Source organism: Elephas maximus, chromosome X (assembly GCF_024166365.1).
Source record: "Elephas maximus indicus isolate mEleMax1 chromosome X, mEleMax1 primary haplotype, whole genome shotgun sequence".
Taxonomy (NCBI): domain Eukaryota; kingdom Metazoa; phylum Chordata; class Mammalia; order Proboscidea; family Elephantidae; genus Elephas; species Elephas maximus.
In genome coordinates this window covers 90,069,239-90,090,305 of record NC_064846.1, presented here as the reverse complement: position 1 = coordinate 90,090,305, position 21,067 = coordinate 90,069,239, and the positions used below count along the sequence as shown (strand labels likewise).

At 38.2% G+C, this 21,067-nt stretch overlaps 1 protein-coding gene across 2 annotated transcripts in view; it reads right to left on the bottom strand.

Moving 5' to 3' along the window:
* MAGT1 (magnesium transporter 1) overlaps positions 1 to 21,067 on the bottom strand; it is a 70,006-nt gene that overhangs the window by 24,624 nt on the left and 24,315 nt on the right. For both annotated transcript variants that reach the window (XM_049873314.1, XM_049873315.1), the window contains exons 2-3: positions 4,859 to 5,028; positions 661 to 778 (exon numbers count right to left, since the gene is read on the bottom strand). In XM_049873314.1, the coding sequence (XP_049729271.1) occupies positions 661 to 778; positions 4,859 to 5,028 (288 nt within the window). The remainder of the gene's footprint in view (positions 1 to 660; positions 779 to 4,858; positions 5,029 to 21,067) is intronic.

Below are 21,067 nucleotides of genomic sequence, written 5' to 3'. Positions count from 1 at the left end.
TGGGATAGAGACAGATGTCAGCCACACCTAGAAGCAGAATCTTTGATGTGGTAGAAAAATGTGAAATTGTTCACTACAGATTAATAAGTAGGCACAAGTAAGCCCACGTTACCTTGCTTATTGGATAAGATGCCTCTGTTAGGCACATTTATACTCAAACACAAAATTGAATCTGTGTCCTTAACGTTTATATGCAAAGGGGAAAGAACTAGTAGAGAGGGTGAAGTTAAAAGTACAGGTGAGAGGGATCATGATTGACAGAGCAGATGGGCACAGGATCCAGGGCACAGGAAAAGAGTTTAGCTTTGAACAAGAATTTTTTTCCATTAAGACAAGAAGCAAGGGGGTAAAGACAGGTACCTAGTTTTGTTAAGTACTTCAGAGTGACCACCAATATCGCATAATGGTGGCATAATGGTAGGATTCATGATGTGATTTTAAAAACTACTTGACAGATACTACCCAATCTTCATACTCTAATAAGTTATCATTGACAGCTACATTTCATGGTTCACTCATGTTTAGCTTTTAGTTCACCAACTACTACAAATCTTACATAAGACCAGTCCTATTTAACTGTTTGTGGCCATTTAAAAAAATGCATCGCACTTTGTCCAGATTTTACCTATTTCCACTAACAGAATAAGCCAAAGATCTTACCATCTGAAATACATCAGAGCCTTCATCAAAATCCACCATAGCAAAAAATATCTTGTTGGTAAATGCACTGGAATATCGCCAGGAGTTTGCCAGGATCTGGAATTCTTCATCAGCTTGCCTGAAGGCAATCAGATTTGTGAAGACAGCATATATATATATATATATATATATATATATATATATAGCAAATTTTAAAAGCAATCTAGTTTAATCAGCAGTAAAATACATTCAAACAAGCAATAGCAAAGTTTTTTCGACAGAGGAAAAACAAATATTTTAAAAATGCCAACCCAAGTCAGGCTCTTCTGACAGGGTTAGGGTAAACCTTGGAAAACACTGTCATTGTTTTGGCATAAAAGAAACCTTAGCCCAAGTACTGGGGACTTCACCAGAAAGTAGTAATTACATGACTACACTTCATACTTTGTGTCTGTTGCCCATCCTAAAGCTCTTTCAGTGATCACTGAAAAATCTGAATAACTGTCTCTATAACAATCTTTAATATACTAAATTACTTCTAAAAGTTCAACGAGAATATAGTATTCAATTTTAAAAATCTAAAGCACAGATGCAATTTACCCATTGCCGTCGAGTCAATTCCGATGCATAGGGACCCTATAAGAAAGACAGAGTAGAACTGCCCTATAGGGTTTCCAAGGAGCGGCTGGTGGATTCGAACTGCCAACCTTTTGGTTAGCAGCCGAGTTCTAACCATTGCACCACCAGGGCTCCAGAGGCTACTTAGTAAATAAAAATACAGTCAAATGCATTACTACAGTGAAAGATAAGAAGAGTCTAGGAAATTCAGATTAATTAAAACCCAAGTCATCTTTGACTTTTCCCTTATCTTCCATATGCTTTCAGTTTCCAAGGTGTGTAAACTCTTCATTTCTGATTGTCTTTTAACTCCATTCCTTCCTGCTTATTTCCACTGCTATCATCAAAAGTCATATTTTTAATATGTGACATTAAGATATTAAAATACTGACTCTATTCCCTCCCCTCTTCAATCCTTACACCACAATATAGATCAGTCGTCCCAAATGACCACCTTCCTGAAACCCCTCTTCTCAGAAACCACTGTTGCTTTTCTATTACCTTCAGAATAAAGTCTCCAAGCTCTTTCACTGGTTATTAAAGTTTTTTTTTAATCATCTAGCTCCAAATAATGCATCTAGCTTTTATCTAGCCTTACCACTTATCAATCTCAAACAGGATCCCTTAACTCCAGAACCTTGTTTACTACTATCTCTGCACCTTTGCATACATCAATGCTTCTAACCAGAATAATCTTCCTCTAGCTAAATCTGATGCATCTTGTGTAGGCCTAGCACACGTTCTATCTCCTCCATTAGGCCAATCCTAACCACTCCTATTATATGTCCTTCCTGACATTTTACAGTATTCGTTATGTATACAGTTCATTTGGTACTTAATCATAAATTGCTTTATATTGCCTGATAAATTTTCATGTGTATAACTCATTTCCCTAACCAGATGATAAGGGTAGGGCATTCCTCTTACATGTCTCATCTCAACAGCATCAAACATACTATATTATACACATTGCTGTTACTTAATTTTTTTTAAATAATTTTTATTGTGCTTTAAGTGAAAGTTTACAAATCAAGTCAGTCTGTCACATATAAGCTTATATACACCTTACTCCATACTCCCACTTACTCTCCCCCTAATGAGTCAGCCCACTCCCTCCTTCCAGTCTCTCCTTTCATGTGTTACTTAATTTTTAATTGTTCAATGAGTTTAGGAAAAGCTGAGCTAATTTTAAATTTGGTCTTGTAGAAAGTAAGATACCAGTAAGGAGTCAGGTTAGTGCGAATTCCATTAATTTGCATTTAAGACAAAATTATTAAGGAGTTTATGCTTATTCCTTGACATTTTTATACTTTTTAATATATTTTATTATGTTTTAGGTGAAAGTGTACATAGCAAATTAGGCTCTCATTTAACAATTTTTATACAACTTGTTCCATGACATTGGTTATATTTTTTGCATGTGTCAACACCATCATTATTTCCATTCTTTTTGTTCTGTTTCCATTAATCTATCTTCCCCGGCCCTCCTTTGCTTCTCATCTTTGTTTTAGGGTAAATGTTGACCATTTGGTCTCATATGGTTGATTAACTTAAGGGAGGACAGTATTCATGGGTGATATTGTTTATTTTATAAGCCAATCTATTATTTTAATGAAAGGTGACCACTGGGAGTGGCTTCAGCTCAAAGGGTATCTTAGGACAGTAGTCTCAGGGGCTCCTCTAGTCTATCAGTCCAGTAAGTCTGGCCTTTTATAGGAATTTGATTTTTGTTTTACATTTTTCTCCCATTCTAACCAAGACCTTCTACTGTGTCCCTGGATGGAACGGTAGGTAGGAGTAGCTGGGCACCACCTAGCTCTTCTGGTCTCAGGCTAGAAGAGGCTGCGGTTCTCACAGGCCATTAGCCATTAGTCCTGTGGACTGGTTTCTTCCTTGAGTCTTTGGTTTCCTTCACTCTCCTTTGCCCCCAACAGGAAGAGATCCATAATTAAAAGCTCGCAAGCTTTTAAGACCCCAGATGCTACTCACCGATCTAGGTTGTAGAACATTATCTTTATGAACTATGTTATGCCAATTGACCTGGATGTCCCCCAACACTATGGTCCAGAGCCTTCAAACCCAATTACTCAGTCCCACAAGATGAATGGATATGTCTAGGAAGTTACCTTAAATGTGCCCCCTATGTGCTCTATTATATATGTGACTTCATCCATGGTGGCTATTGCCTTTCCTATCATCAAAAATAACAAATGTTTACTATCTAGAAAGTAGACATTTTCGTACACTCTTGATCACCAGTGAGTGAACTGAATGAATTGGGAGTAATTCTAGATTTTAAGTTTATTCATAGTTAATACAAATTATTCTTTTTCTTTCTTCTATTCACTTAAAAAAAAACTTTTGATTTATATTCAGCAGACACCCCCAAAAATAAACACTTTGGAACCAAAAACTTTAACTATCTCCCACCTCTAGGAAGAAAATCCTTTAAGAAAAGTTACCAAGGCTTAGGATTGCATAACATAATATTCTGAAAGAAGGCTACGTATTCTTTCACATGGTCCAGGCTGTCTGATTTTGGAGAGTCTCCAAGTTCTTACTAAATTAATTCTTTACAGGGAGGCTTTGTCATTCATTTAAAGTGAATTCTCAGATCATAAACAGATCATACATACTGATCTAAAAATATAAGTAAAAAAACACTTAAAAAGTAAAAGCTATTTTTTAATATCTGCTATTTTGAATTATTCATGATGTTTTTATTTAAAGACCAATATTCCTATGATCATTCAGAAACAGTAAAATGAAACCAATATACCATTGTTTCATGAAAGTTTAAGTGAGATTATTCTCCATCTTAAAGGTTACATGCACTATAAAATAATCTAGAAAAAGGAAAAAAATCAATAAATTCAAATTCACAAAAAAAGACCAGACTTAATGGTATGAGAGAGACTGGAGGAACCCCCCAAGACTATGGCCTGAAGACACCCTTCTGAACTGGAACTAAAGCCATTCCTGGGGACTACCTTTCAGCCAAACCATAGACAGGCCCATAAAATAAACAATTTAACACCTAAAAGGACTGTGCTTCTTAGAACAATCAGTTATAGGAGATCGAAAGAGTGACATTTGCCCAAAAGCATAGATGAGAAGGCAGGAAGAGATAGAATATCAGGATGAAAGGAAACAGGGAAACCTAGGATGGAAATGGGGTGAGTGCTGACACATTGTGGGGAATGAAACCAATGTTACAGAACACTTTATATACAAACTATTTAATGGGAATCTAATTTGCTCTGTAAACTTTCACCTATGCACAATAAACATTTTTTTAAAAATTAAAAAAGAAAAGATTTATAGCCTAGGAAACCCTATGAGGCAGTTCTATATAAGGTCGTATAGGATCACTATAAGTCATAATGGACTTTATAGCACAGAACAACAACAGCAACAACAAATATAGACAACCAAGAACTGATACAAAAAGAGAAATAGTATTATGTGTTACTACGGATATCCTAAGTAAGGTATGCATACTAATTATTCATGTACCCACCGAACTAATTTGGTTCTTTTGTGATTGAGAAGTGTTTAAGATTTTATGAGTTAATTTTAAAATGCAGTTGAAAGTTCATACTTGCATACGATACACTGTCTATGAAGTTGGAGAGCAGTGAACATGACAATAACGGAGTAGTTTCTTGGTGGGGCTTTAACAAGGCGACGGAACTTGTCTCCATTCATTCTTATTACAGGTCTTTTACTGGTCCATTCCATCAGCTGACTAACCTTTTCAGATAAAACCATCTAAAAAAACAAAGGCAGCATGCTGTTAATACACTCACTTGACATTTAAAGTTCCTTTTAAATAGGCAACTTACTTAAAAACAAGACTAACAAGCAGAGATACATAGAAAATGTAAGAGATCTAAACATGAACTTTGGTAGTTGGCCTGATAATACTGATTCTTAAAATTACATTCTTCCATAACGAGATTTAATCAGATATTATCCTTTTGATGCGAACTATTTTTTTTTATTATCTACTAATAAATCAAATCATAAAACCTTTCATTTGCCAAAGACTACAAAGAATGTTGAGTTAAACCAATAGGTTAATTTTACATAAGAGATTGCTATTCTTTATAAAAAAAAAAAAAAAGGATAACATATGATCCAGAAATTCCAGTCCTAGGTATATACACGATGGAATTGAAAGCAGGAACACAAACAGATACTTGTATACCAATGTTCGCTGCAGCACTATTCACAATTGGAAAAAAGGCAGACATAACCCAAGAGTCCAACAAGTACAGTATAATCCCACTTATATGAAATATCTAGAATAGGCAAATGTACAGAGACCAAAGTTTATTAGTGGTTACCAGTGATAGGAAGGGGGGTGGGGGGAAAGGGGGTCCTTGCTCGGAGGGCACTGAGCTTCTGTTACGGGTGATGGAAAAATTTGGAAAATGATAGTGGTGATGGTTGCACAACATGATGAACATAATTTTCACTGAATTAAACATGTAGAAAACATCGAAATGGCAAAAGTTTTACTATTTATGTACTTACCAAGATTAAATAAAAATAGCTACAAAGAAACTAGAAGAGTTAGCAAACAGTGCAGTGGAGATCAGACAGCCACAGGTCAAAAAAAAACAAAGATGCTCTAAATTGATACAAAAATTAACTCAATATTAATCACATACTTAAATGTAAAATATAACACTATAAAACTTTGAGGAAAAAAAACATAGGAGAAAATCTTCAGGATTTAGGGGCAGACAAAGAGTTCTTAGACTTGACACCAAAAGCATAGTCCATAAAAGGAAAAATTTGATTGGACCTCGTCAAAATTAAAAACTTTTGCTCTGTGAAAGACCCTGTTAAGAGGATGAAAAGACAAGCCACAGAGTAGGAGAAAATATTTTTGAACCAAAAATGTGAAAAAGGACTACTACCTAGAATATAAAAACCCGCTGCTGTCGCATCGATTCTGACTCATAGCGACCCTGTAAGACAGAGTAGAACTGCCTCATAGAGTTTCCAAGGAGTGCCTGGTGGATTTGAACTGCTGACCTTTTGGTTAGCAGCCATACCTCTTAACCACTACGCCACCAGGGTTTCCAGAATATATAAAGACACCTTAAAATGCAACAGTAAAAAAGGCAAACAATTCAATTTTAAAAAGTGGGCAAAAGAAATGAAGAGCCATTTCACCAAAGGATCTACAGGTGGCAAATAAACACATGCAAAGATGTTCAACATCATTAGCCATTAGAGAAATACAAAATAAGACCATAAAAAGACAACACTACATACCTGTTAGTAAAATAAAATATTGTCACAATACCAAATGCTGACAAGAATGCAGAGAAACTGGATTTGTCATACATTGCTGGTAGCAGTGTAAATACAGTAGAGCCACTCTGGAAAACAGTTTGGTGGTGTCTTATTTATCTACTACTGCTAGTAACAGAAATACCAAACGTGGATGGCTTTAACAAACAGAAATTTATTTCTCTTACAGTCTAGGAGACCAGAAGTTTGGGGGCTTACATGTTGCTGTGATGCTGGAAGCTATGCCACTAATATTCAAATACCAACAGTGTCGCCCAAGGTGGACAGGTTTCAGCTGAGCTTCCAGACTAAGGCAGACTAGGAAGAAGGACCCGGTAGTCTACTTCTGAAAAGAATCAGTCAGTGAAAACCTTAAGAATAGCAGAAGAACATTGTTTGATATAGTGTGGGAAGACGAGCCCCTCAGGTGGGAAGGCACTCAAAATACAAGTGGAGAAGAGCTGCCTTCTCGGAGTCGACATTAATGATGCAGATGGAGCCAAGCTTTCAGGGCCTTCATTTGCTGATGTGGCATGACTCAAAATGAGAAGAAACAGCTTCAAACATTCATTAATAATCAGAACCTGGAAGGTATAAAGTATGAATCTAGGAAAATTGGAAACTGTCAAAAATGAAATGGAACACATTAAGATTGATGTCCTAGGCATCACTGAGCTGAAATGGACTGGTATTGGTCATTCTAAATCAGTCATATGGTCTACTATGCCAGGAATGACAAAGAGGAATGGCATTGCATTCATCATCAAAAAAGAACAATTCAAGGCTGTTGGTGATAGGATAATATCTATGTGTCTACAATGAAGACCAGTTCATATGACCATTACTCAAATTTACACACCAACCACTAATTCCAAAGATGAAGAAATTGAAGATTTTCACAACTTCTGCAGCCTGAAATTGACCAAACATGCAATCAGGATGCATTGATAATTACTAGTAATTGAAATGTGGAAGTTGGAAACAAAGAAGGATGGGTAGTTGAAAAATATGACCTTCGTGATAGAAACGATGTCAGAGATCATATTATAGAATTTTGCAAGACCAATGACGTATTCACTGAAAATACCTTTTTACACCAACATAACCAGCGACTATACACATGGACCTCGCCAGATGGAATACACAGGAATCAAATCAACTACATCTGTGGAAAGAGATGATGGAAAACCTCAACATTATCAGTCAGAACAAAGCGAGGGGCCGACTGGAACAGATCAATTGCTCACATACAAGTTCAAGTTGAAACTGAAGAAAATCAGAACAAGTCCACTTGAGCCAAAGTACAACCTTGAGTATATCCCACCTGAATTTAGAGACCATCTCAAGAATAGACTTGACGCACTGAACACAAATGACTGAAGACCAGATGAGTTGTGGAATGACATCAAGGACTTCATACATGAAGAAAACAAGAGGTCTTTAAAAAGACAGGAGAGAGAGAAAAGACCAAATGGATGTCAGAAGAGACTCTGAAACTTGCTCTTAAACATCGAGTAACTAAAACAAAAGGAAGAAATGCTGAAGTAAAAGAGCTGAGCAGATTTCAAAGAAGATTTCGAGATGACAAATTAAAGTATTATAATGACATATGCAAAGATCTGGAGATAGAAAACCAAAAGAGAAGACATGCTTGGCATTTCTCAAGCTGAAAGAACTGAAGAAAAAAGTCAAGCCTCGAGTTGCAATAGTGAAGGAATTCTACAGAGAAAATATTAAATGATGCAGGAAGCATCAAAAGAAGATAGAAGGAATGCACAGACACTATACCAAAAAGAATTGGTTGATGTTCAAACATTTCATGAGGTAGCATGTGATCAGAAACCGATGGTATGGAAAGAAGAAGTTCAAGTTGCATTGGTGAAAACAAGGCTCCAGGAATTGACAGAATACCAACTGAGATATTTCAACAAATGGATGCAGTGCTGGAAGTGCTCACTCACCTATGACAAGAAACTTGGAAGATAGCTACCTGGCCAACCAATTGGAAGAGATCCATATTTATGCTTATTCCCAAGAAAGGTAATACAACCAGATGCATAAATTATTGAACAATATTATTAATATCACACACAAGTAAAATTTTGCTGAAGATCATTCAAAAGAGGCTGCAGCAATATGTCAACAGGGAACTGCCAGAAATTCAAGCCAGATTCAGAAGGGTGTGTGAAATCAGGGTATCATTGCTGATGGCAGATGGATCCTGGGTGAAAGCAGAGAATACCAGAAAGATGTTTACCTGTGTTTTATTGACTATGCAAAGGCATTCGACTGTGTGGATCATAACAAATAATGGGTAACACTGCGAAGAATGGGAATTCCAGAACACTTCATTGTGCTCATGAGGAACCTGTACTTAGACCAAGGGGCAGTTGTTGGAAGAGAACAAGAGGATACTATGTGGTTTAAAGTCGGGAAAGGTGTGCATCTGGGTTGTATCCCTTCACCATACCTATTCAATCTGTATGCTGAGGAAATAATCCGAGAAGCTGGACTATATGAAGAACGGGGCTTCAGGATTGGAGGAAGACTCATTAACAACCTGCCTTATGCAGATGACACAACCTCACCTGCTGAAAGTGAAGAGGACTTGAAGCACTTATTGATAAAGATCAAAGACCACAGCCTTCAGTATGGATTACACCTCAACATAAACAAAACAAAAAATCCTCACAACTGGACCAATAAGCAACACCATGATAAACAGAGAAAGACTGAAGTTGTCAAGGACTTCATTTTACTTGGACCAACAGTCAACACCCATGGAAGCAGCAGTCAAGAAGTCAAAAGACACGCTGCATTGGGCAAATCTGCTGCAAAATATCTCTTTAAAGTGTTGAAAAGCAAAGATGTTACCTTGAAGAATAAGGTGCGCCTGACTCAAGCCATTGTGTTTTCAATTGCCTCATATGCGTGCAAAAACTGGATGATGAATAAGGAAGACCGAAGAAGAATTAACACCTTTGAATTGTGGTGCTGGAGAAAAAATATTGAATATACTATGGACTACCAAAAGAATGAAAAAACCTGTCTTGGAAGAAGTACAACCATGATGCTTCTAGAAGTGAGGATGGCAAGACTTCATCTCACATACTCTGGACATGTTGTCAGGAGGGATCAATCCCTGGAGAAGGACATCATGCTTGGTAAAGCAGAGCGTCAGCGAAAAAGAGAGAGACCCTCAACGAGATGGACTGACACAGTGGCTGCAACAATGGGCTCAAGGAGAACAATTGTGAGGATGGTGCAGGACCTTGCAGTGTTTTATTCTAATGTTGCACAGGGTTGCTGAGTCAGAATCGACTCGAAGGCACCTAACAAGAACAACATCTCTATTCAACCACAGAAATGTATGATCATTCCAACAAAACATACATGTACTTTGCATTATTTATAAATACGCAGGGTTTTTTTTTAAACAAAAAGTCTGAAAACGCTTTTTCCAAGAAGGCCTATCTAAAAAATTTATGATATTATTCTTCCTGTTTATTAATGGACTAAAAAGACCAGATTCCCAAGGTTTCCATACCCAAACATTTTATCAAGTAGAAGAAATTATTTCAAAGAACTACACATTCCTTTTAAAGTTTTTATAAAATGGCATTATCACCTCAAAAGATTCTGCTTAATGTAGGGTCACTTAGGTTACTTCCTGAATTCATTTTCTTTAAAATGAACTGAAGACAGATTACAGCAAGAGATAAACTAGTTTTAAACTTTTACAATAAAATTACGTGAACATAGCCTGGCACGTGAGAATTAGAAGTCAAAATCCTTATTTTCAATGATCTTTCAATATTTTAAAGTAAGCCTATGCCAAATTGGTTTTAGAGAGAAAGTAGCAGAAATACAAATAGAAATACTATTTGAAATGCCTAGTATGTCAGGCAGCTACTTCTCTCTTCCTAGAGTATATAATTTAGTTTAACTCTCAGAACAACACTATTGCCTTTAACTGTTGAGTAAGCAGAATCAAGAACGTTAAGTAATTTGCCCAAAGTCCCACAGTTAGTAAGACACAGAGCTGGGACTCAAACAATCCATGATCTTTCTAAACTAGGGGTAATAAACAGTGACACTATTGATATTTTGGGCCAGATAATTCTTTGTTATGGGGAGCTGTCCTGTGAATTGTTAGATGTTGAGCAGTAACCCTGGATTCTATCTACTAGACACAAGTAGCATCCCTGTCCCCAGCTGTGACCAACAAAAATGTCTGCAGACATTGGCAAAGGCCCCTGGGGGCAAAATGCCCCCACTTGAGAATGCTGCTGTAAACCGAAGAGAATTTTCATAGTATGATTTAGGTTTTTATAATTGTATCATGTATTTTAAAATCTTTTTTTGTTTATCATTACTGATCAGGATACAACGTGAAAGACTCAGGAGTAAATAAACCAAAACTTCCCACAGCAACTCTCAGCATAATGGATGATAAATTTTCTAGACCCGTCTTTCTCAAACTATGGTATAAAGTAAACCGTTAAAAATGCAGACTTCCAGGTATCATTGCCAAATAAATCTGATTCAATAGGTCTAGGGGTAGTGCCCAGGAATATGGATTTTAACACGTAACCCCAAGTGACACTTCATATACACAAAAGTTTGAGAACTAGTGTTCTATATTTATGTGACCTTTTTTTAATTGAGGAAAAAATGTATAACAAAATTTGCCATTTCAACCATTTTTAAGTGTACAATTCAGTGGCATTAATAATGTTCACAATGTTGTACAATTATTACCACTATTTACAAAACTTCATCACCCCAAGAACTCTGTACCTATTAAAGAATAACTCCCCATTTCCTCCTCCAGCTAGCCAATTTAATTTCTGTCTCTATGCATTTGCCAATTCTAGATATATCATATAAGTGGGATCACATACTATTTGTCATTTTGTGTCTGGCTTGTTTCACTTAGCAGAATGTTTTCAAGGTTCATTCACAAGGTAGCATGTATCAACTTCATTTCTCTTTATGGCTGGATAATATTCCATTGCATATATATACATTTTGTTTATCCATTCATTTGTTGAAGGATTCTGGAGCTGTTTCTACCTTTTGGCTATTATGAACAGTGCTGCAATGAACATTGGTGTACAGGTTTCCGTTTGAGTCTGTGTTTACAATTCTATTGTGTATATACCTAGGAGTGGAATTGCTGGGTCTTATGGTAATTCTAGGAAACCCTGGTGGTGCAGTAGCTAAGAGCTATTGCTGCTAACCAAAAGGTCGGCAGTTCGAATCCACCAGGTGCTCCTTGGAAACCCTATGGGACAGTTCTACCCTGTCCTATATGGTTGCTATGAGTTGGAATCGACTGCACGGCAATGGGTTTTTTGGTTTTTTAAAAATAATTCTATGTAGACCTTTTGGAGGAACCACCAAATTGTTTTCCACAGCAGCTGTACTATCTTACATTCCCACCAGCAATGCATAAGGGTTTCAATTTCTCCACAACATCACCAACACCTGTTATTTTCCTTCCTTAAAAGCCATCCTAATCTGTGTGAAGTGGTATCTCTTTGGGGTTTTGATTTGTAATACTCTAACAACTAATGAAGGAGCCCTAGTAGCGCAGTGGTTAAGTGCTCAGCTGCTAACCAAAAGGTGGGCAGTTTGAACCCACCAGCCACTCGCAGCATAAAGATGTAGCAGTGTGCCTTGGAAACCTTATGGGGCAGTTCTACTCTGTCCTATAGGGTCACTATGAGTCAGAATTGACTAGATGGCAACGGATTTGGTTTGGTTAATGACTAATGAGGAGTCCCTGGGCAGTGCAAATAATTAAACTCTCAACTACTAGCCCAAAAGGTTGGTGGTTCAAATCTGGCTTTAGGTACCTTGGAATAAAGTCCTGACAATCTGCTTCAAAAAAATCACAGCCTTGAAAACCCAATGAAGCACAGTTGTATTGTGCAACACATGGGGTCACCATGAGTCAGTATCAACCTCATGGGATCTGGTTTGGTTTTAGGTTTTTTTGGTTAATGACTAATGCCGTTGAGCATGTTTTCATGTGCTTATTGGCTATTTGTGTATCCTCTTTGGAGAAATGTCTCAAGCCCTTCACCTTTTTTTTTTTAAAAAAACAGGATTAAACAATAATGAAATTTATTGAATCCCATGACAAGAAATCCACAAATTAGGCAGCTATGGAAACAATGTAACTAGGGCTTCAGTTCCATTTTTCATCAACTCCCTTGGCTCAGGCATTTTCCCTGTGTGTTGGTTTTATCCTGAAACAGGCCCACCTCATGATTCCAATATATTCTCAACCTCAAGACAAAATAACAACCAAAGGGGAAAGTTTCCTTTGCTCATTTTTTTAACAGATTTTGTTTTTAATTTTTTTTATTGTAATTTAGATGAAGATTTTACCAAGCAAACTAGTTTCTGATTAAACAATTAATACACACATTGTTTTGTGACATTGGTTGCCAACCCCATGACATGTCAACAATCTCCCCTTCTAAACTCTGGGTTCCCCATTACCAGCTTTCCTGTCCCCCTTCTGCCTTTTCGTACTTGCCCCTGGGCTGGTGTGTCCATTTAGACTTGTTTTATGGGCCTGTCTAATCTTTGGCTGAAGGGTAAACCTCAAAAGTGACTTCATTACTGAGCTATAAGAGTGCATGGGGGGCCATATTTTCAGGGTTTCTCCAGTCTCTATCAGAACAGTAAGTCTAGTCTTTTTTTGTGTGTGAGTTAGAATTTTGTTCTACATTTTTCTCCAGCTCTGACTAGGACCCTTTATTGTGATCCCTGTCAGAGCAGTGGGTGGTGGTAGCCGGGCACCATCTAATTGTGCTGGACTCAGTCTGGTGGAGGCTGTGGTAGTTGTGGTCCATTAGTCCTTGGGACTAATGTCTCTCTTGTGTCTTTGGTTTTCTTCATTCTCCCTTGCTCCAGACGACGGGGTGAGACCAGTGGAGTATCTGAGATGGCCACTCACAAGCTTTTAAGACCCCAGACGCTACTCACCAAAATAGAACGTAGAACATTTTCTTTATAAACTACATTATGCCAATTGAGCTAGATGTTCCCCGAGAACATGATCCCCAGAGCCCTCAGCTCAGTAATTTGGTCCCTCAGGAATCTGGATGTATCTATGGAGCTTCCATAACCTTGCCTTGGACAAGGAGTGCTGGCTTCCTCCGTATTGTGTACTGTCTTACCCTTAAACGAAGTTATCACTTATCTACCGTTTATTTAGTATTTTTGCCTCCCTCCCCTTCTTCCCCCTGGGAACCATCAAAAATTGTTTCTCTTTGTATGTAAACCTTATCATGAGTTTTATAGTAGTGGTCTCATACAATATTTGTCCTTTTGTGATTGGCTTATTTCACTCAGTGTAGTGCCCTCCAGATTAACCAATGTTGTGAGAAGCTTCCCAGATTCGTCACTGTTCTTTATCTTGCGTAGTATTCCATTGTGTGTATGTACCATAGTTTATTTATCCATTCATCTGTTTATGGGCATCTAGGTTGTTTCCATCCTTTTTGCTATTGTGAACAATGCTGCAATGAACATGGGTGTGCATGTGTCTATTCATGTGGCAGCTCTTACTTCTCTAGGATATGTTCCAAGGAGTGGGATTGCTGGATCATATGGAATTTCTATATCTAGTTGTTTAAGGAAGTGCCATATCGTTTTCCAAAATGGTTGTACCATCTTGCATTCCCACCAGCGCATAACAGTTACAATCTCCCGCAGCCTCTTCAACATTTGTTATTTTCTGTTTTTTGATTCATGCCAGCGAAGTCAGGGTGAGATAGTATCTCATTTTAGTTTTGATTTGCATTTCTCTAATGACTAGTGATTTCATGCATTTCCTCCTGTATCTGTTAGCTGCTTGAATGCCTTCTTTGGTGAAGTGTCTGTTCATATCCTTTGCCCATTTTTTAATTGGATTGTCTTTTTGTCGTAGAGGTGTTGAATTTTCCTGTAGATTTTAGTTAGACATTAGACCTTTGTCAGATCTGTCATAGTCAAAATTTTTCTCCCAGTCTGTAGGTTCTCTTTTTACTCTTTTGGTGAAGTCTTCTGATGACTATAAGTGTTTAATTTTTAAAGAAGATCCCAGTTATCTAGCTTATCTTCTGGTATTTATGTAATGTTAGTTATGGCTTGTATCCTGTTAACGTAGTGCATTAGGGCCTCTAGAGGTGACCCTATTTTTTCTTCTACGATCTTTATAGTTTTGTTTTTTTATTTAGGTCTTTGATCCATTTTTAATTAGTTTTTATGTATGTTGTGAGGTATGGGTTCTGTTTCATTTTTTTTTTTGCAGATGGACATCTAGTTTTGCCAGCACCATTTGTTAAAAAGACTGTCCTTTCCCCGTTTGATGGACTTTGGGCCTTTGTCCAAGGTCAGGTGACCGCAGGTCAGTGGATTTACATCTGGGTTCTTGATTCTGTTCCATTGGTCAATGTGTTTGTCATTGTACCAGTACCAGGCTGTTTTGACTACTGTAGCTGTATAGTAGGTTCTGAGGTCACATAGTAGGAGTCCTCCTACTTTATTCTTCTTCAATAGTGCTTTACTCATCCAGGACCTCTTCCCTTTCCATATAAAGTTAATGATTAGTTTTTCCATCTCTTTAAAGAAGGCTGTTGGTATTTAGACTGGGATTGCATTGTATTTGTAGACTGCTTTACGAAGAATTGACATTTTCACAATGTTAAGTCTACCTATCCATGAGCATGGTATGGTTTTCCATTTATGTAGGTCTCTTTTGGTTTCTTGCAGTAGTGTTTTGTAGTCTTCCTTGCATAGGTCTTTTACATCCTGGTTAGACTTGTTCTTAAGCATTTTATTTTTTTACGGGCCCTCTGCCCATTTCTTAATTAAGTTGCTTGTCCTTTTGTTTTTGAGTTATTTGTTCTTTATATATTCTGGCTAGTTGGCTGGCTGGACAGATGGCTGCCACTGAGTCAACTCCAACTAACTCATGGGGACCCTACGTACAACAGAATGTCCAATCCTGCATCACCCTCACAATCGCTGACAATTTTACGTGGCATCATTGCAGCTATTGTGACAATCCATCTCACCAAGCCTCTCCCTCACCCTCATCGGCCCTCTACTTCACCAAACAGGATGTCCTCCTCTAGTAACTGATTCCTCTCGATGACGTATCAAAACTACGTGAGTAGGACAATGTTCTGTTGTGATCCATAAGATTTTCGTGGGCTACTTTTTGGAAGTAGATTGCCATGCCTTTCTTCCTAGTCTGTCTTAATCTGGAAGCTCCACCACAGGTGACACTGATGGCATTTGAAATACTGGTGGCATAGCTTCCAGCATCACAGCAACATGTGAGCCACCATAGTGTAACAAACTGATGGATGGTAAACTCTTATCAGAAACATGGTTATTAAATATTTATTCCCATTCTATTGTTACGTTTTCACTTTCTTAATAAAATTTTTTGATGCACAAAAGTTCTGAATTTTGATGAAATCTAATTTATCTTCTTTTCTGCTCATGCTTTTGGCATCACATCTATGAACCCACTGCCAAAAGAAGGTCCTGAAACTTTACCTCTGTTTTCTTCTAAGAGTTTTATGGTTTTACTTCATATAAGGTCACTGATTCATTTTAAGTTAATTTTCTTATATGGGGTGAGTAAGGGTCCAACTTCATTCTTTTGTATGTGGAGATCTAGTTGTTCCAGCGCCATTTTATGAAAAGACTATTCTTTCCCCCATTGGATGGACCTAGCACCTTTGTCAGAAATTGACTGATTATAGATGTTGAGGTTTATTTCTGGACTGTGGATTCTATTCCATTGGTCTATATGCCTATCCTTGTTTGTACCCGTACCACCTGTTTTGATTCTTGTTGCTTTATAGTACATTTTGAAACTTCCAGTAAATTTTTCATTTCTGGTATTGTATTTTTCCCCTTGACTATTTCTGTTATTGCTTGGTTACTTTTTATAATTTTTCTCTCTATTGATAGTCTCATTTTGTTCATGCATGGTTTTCTTGATTTTATTTCATTCTTTGTGCAGGTTTTCCTTCAGTACCTTGAACATATTATTTACTGCTATTTTGGAGCCCTAGTGGTGCAGTGCTTAAGAGCTTGTCTGCAAACCAAAAGGCTGGCATATCAAATCCATGAGCCGCTCCTCAGAAACCCTATGGGGGTGTCCTATAGGATTGCTATGAGTCAGAATCGACTTGACAAGAACGGGTTTGGTTTTTGGTTTTAATTTAACATCATTATCTATAAATTGCATTATCTGAGCTTCCACAGGAACAATTTCTGTCAGTTTACTTTGTTCTTTTGAATGGGCCATACTTTCCTGTTTCTCTGCATGCCTTGTGATATTTTGTTGAAACCTAGACCTTTGAATATCATAATGTGGTGATTCTGGAAATTAGACTACTTACTTCCCTAGGGTTTGCTATTTATTTTTATTGCTGAAGGCTGTAGTAGTCTGTTTGTTTAGTGACTTCCTCTATTTTTGTAAAGACTACATTCCACATCATGTGTGGGCACTGAAGTCTCTTTTCCTTAGCTTGTGTTCACCTTGTGTTTTGACAGAGATTTCTTTTAATGCCAAGTGTTGGTGGGAAATTAAACCTCTTCCAGTCTTGCAGATTGGCTCTGTCCTGTGGCACTCCTTCAACACTTAGCCAGGGTTCCCCTGAGCCTAGGGATCACCCCGAAGTGAAAGCATATGGTCTTCTCAGGTATTTTATGTGCATACGTCTTGCCCTGGACGCACGTGTGGCTTTCTAAATTCCTCTGTGGCTTACACAAGTTTTTTTTTTAATATTTGATTTTTTGTGTGTGTGAAAGCTTACACAGCAAATTAGCTTCCCATTTAACAATCACTATACATATTGTTCAGTGACATTGGTTACATTTTTCAAAATGTGTCAGTATTCTCATTGTTTCCATTTTGGTTAGTCTGTTTCCATTAATCTAGCTTCTCTGCCCCCCCCCCTTACCTTCTCATCTTTGCTTTAGGGTAAATGTTGACCATTTGGTCTCATATAGATGATTGTTTAAAGGAGCATGGTACTCATGGGTGATATGGTTTATTTTATGAGCCAACCCGTCATTTAGCTGAAAGGTGACCTCTGGGAATGGCTTCAATTCCAAGTTTAAAGAGTATCTCAGGGCGATAGTCTCAGGGGTTCCTCAAGTCTCAACCAGTCCAATAAGTCTGGACATTTTTTTAAATTGTGCTTTAACTGACAGTTTACAAATCAAGTCAGTCTCTCATACAAAAACTTATACACACCTTGCTATGTACTCCTCGCTGCTCTCCCCGAGACAGCAGACTCTTCCTCTCCATCCTGTATTCCCCATGTCCATTCAACCAGCTCCTGTACCCCTCTGCCTTCTCATCTTGCCTCCAGACAGGAGCTGCCCACATAGTCTCATGTGGCTACTTGAGCCAAGATGTTCACTCCTCACCAGTATCATTTTCTGTCTTAAAGTCCAGTCCAATCCCTGTTTGAAGAGTTGGCTTCAGGGATGGTTCCGATCTTGGGCTAACAGAGGGTCTCGGGACCATGAGTTCTGGGGTCCCTCTAGTCTCAGTCAGACCACTACGCCTGGTCTTTTTACTAGAATTTGAGGTCTGCATCCCACTGTTCTCCTGCTCCATCAGGGATACTCTGTTGTGTACCCTGTCAGGGCAGTCATCAGTGGTAGCCAGGCACCATCTAGTTCTTCTGGTATCGGACCAATGAAGTCTCTAGTTTATGTGGCCCTTTCTGTCTCTTGGCTTCCTATTTGAATTGTGTCTTTGGTGTTCTTCATTCTCCTTTGCTCCAGGTGGGTTGAGACCAACGGATGCATCTTAGATGACCACTTGCTAGCATTTAAGACCCCAGATGCCACTCACCAAAGTGGGATGCAGAACATTTTCTTAATACCTTCTGTTATGCCAAGTGTTCTGACCTAGGTGTTAAGTTTGGACATTTTTAGGAATTTGAATTTTGTTCTATATTTTTCTCCCATTCTATCCAGGACCATCTATTGTGTCCCTGGTCAGAATGGTGGGTAGTGGTAGCCAGGCACCATTTAATTCTTCTAGTCTCAGGACAGATGAGACCGTGGATTGTGTGGGCTATTAGTGCCAAGGAATAGTTTTTTCTTCGAGTCTTTGGTTTCCTTCTTTCTCTTTTGCGCCAGACGAGTACAGACCCATAGTTGTATCTTAGATGGCTGCTTGCAAGCTTTTAAGACCCCAGGTGCTACTCACCAAACTAGGATGTAGAACATTATCTTTATGAACTATGTCATGCCAGTTGACCAAGTTGTCCCACAAGACTATGGTCCTAAGCCTTCAAACCCAGTAAACCAATCATGCAAGGTGTTTGGTTATATCTAGGAAGTATCCATATGTAACTGTGCCCCTATGTGCTTTATCATATATATGAATATATACGTAGCACATACCAACATGTATACACATATACCTACAGATACGCCTATATATGCACAACCATATACTCACATGGGCCTTCTTACACATACCCATGCATCCATATCTACCTATGTTCAGGTAGTCTCCAACTTAGAACACATTCGAGTTACAATGAACTGTACTTACGACCATCTGCTGTTTCCTTTATACATCTTATCATTAATAATATGTACTACATACAAAAAAAAATTTTTTTACTACATACAATGGTGCAGTGCATAACTTGCTGATGTTATCATTCCCAGTGCTCACTCGCAGATGTTCCTTTTTCCAATTTACTGTTCAAAACACTGTCGTATAGATTTAGTTTTCTAAACTCAATCAGGGGCTTCAGTTGCTTGAAAACATGCACCCAAATGGTGATTGCTTTCCTCAAGTCGAAAGATTCAGGTAGCTGCAGGATATTACTGTGAAATACATGAAGAAAAAGAAAAAGACCATACAGGCAATTCTCACTAATTTTCTGACTAGGAACACCATCCCTATTCCCAGGAATAATCCAGATGATCCAGAAACTTCCACAAGTAGAGTTATTACTGTAACTGGCAAAATGCCAACATCATCCAACTAAACTTCAACATTGGATTAAATTTTTATTTTTTGTGTATTTTTTCATGAATGTATAGGGTTGTTTTGACTCAGAATCAACTCAGTAACAATGGGTTTGGGTTTTTTTGGTATGTGTGCAAAGGCATTCGACTATGTGGATCATAACAATTTACGCATAACATTGCGAAGAATGGGAATTTCAGAACACTTAATTGTGCTCATGAGGAACCTGTACATAGATCAAGAGACAGTCATTCAAACAGAACCAGGGCATACCGCGTGGTTTAAAGTCAGGAGAGGTGTGCATCAGGGTTGTATCCTTTCACCATACTAATTCAATCTGTATGCTGAGCAAATAATTCAAGAAGATGTACTATAAGAAGATTGGGACAGCAGCATAGGAGGAAAGCTCATTAACAACCTGCAATATGCAGATGACGCAACCTTGCTTGCTGAAAATGAAGAGAACTTGAAGCATTTACTGATGAAGATCAAAGAGACTACAGCATCCAGTATGGATTATACCTCAACAAAAAACAAAAATCGTCAAAACTGGACCAATAAGTGATATCATGATAAATGGAGAAAGGAATGAAGTTGTCAAGGGCTTCATTTTACTTGGATCCACAATTAACACCCATGCAATCGGCAGTCAAGAAATCAAGAGAGGGATTGCACTGGGTAAATCTGCTATAAAAGACGTCTTTAAAGTGTTAAAAAGTAAAGATGTCACCTACAAGAATAGGATGCATCTGACCCAAACCATGGTGTTTTAATTGCCTCGTATGCATGCCAAAGCTAGGCAATGAATAAGACTGAAGAAGAATTGACACTTTTTAATTATGGCGTTGGCGAAGAATACAGAATATACCATGGACTGCAAAAGAATGAACAAATCTGTCTTCAAAGAAACACAGCCAGAATGCTCCTTAGAAGCAAGGATGGTGAGACTACATCTCATATGCTTTGGACATGTTATCAGGAGGGATAAGTCCCTAGAGAAGGACATCATGCCTGGTAAAAAGTTGAGGGTCAGCAAAAAAGAGGAAGACCCTCAACAAGATAGTTTGATACGGTGGCCACAACAATGGGCTTGTCTTAGTTATCTAGTGATGCTATAAGAGAAACACCACAAGTGGATTGCTTTAACAAAGAGAAATTCATTGCCTCACAGTCTAGTAGGCTAGAAGTCCAAATTCAGGGCGTCAGCTCCAAGAGAAGGTTTTCTCTTTCAGCTCTGGAGGAATGTCCTTGTCATCAATCTTCCCCTGGATTAGGAGCTTCTCCGTGCAGGAACCCCAGGTCCAAAGGATGCGCTTTGCTCCTGGCACTGCTTTCTTGGTGTTATGAGCTACCCAACTCTTCGCTTGCTTCCCTTTCATCTCTTTTAAGATAAAAGGTAGTGCAGGTCACACTCCAGGGAAACTCCCTTTACACTGGATCAGGGGTATGACCTGAGTGAGTTTTACATCCCACCCT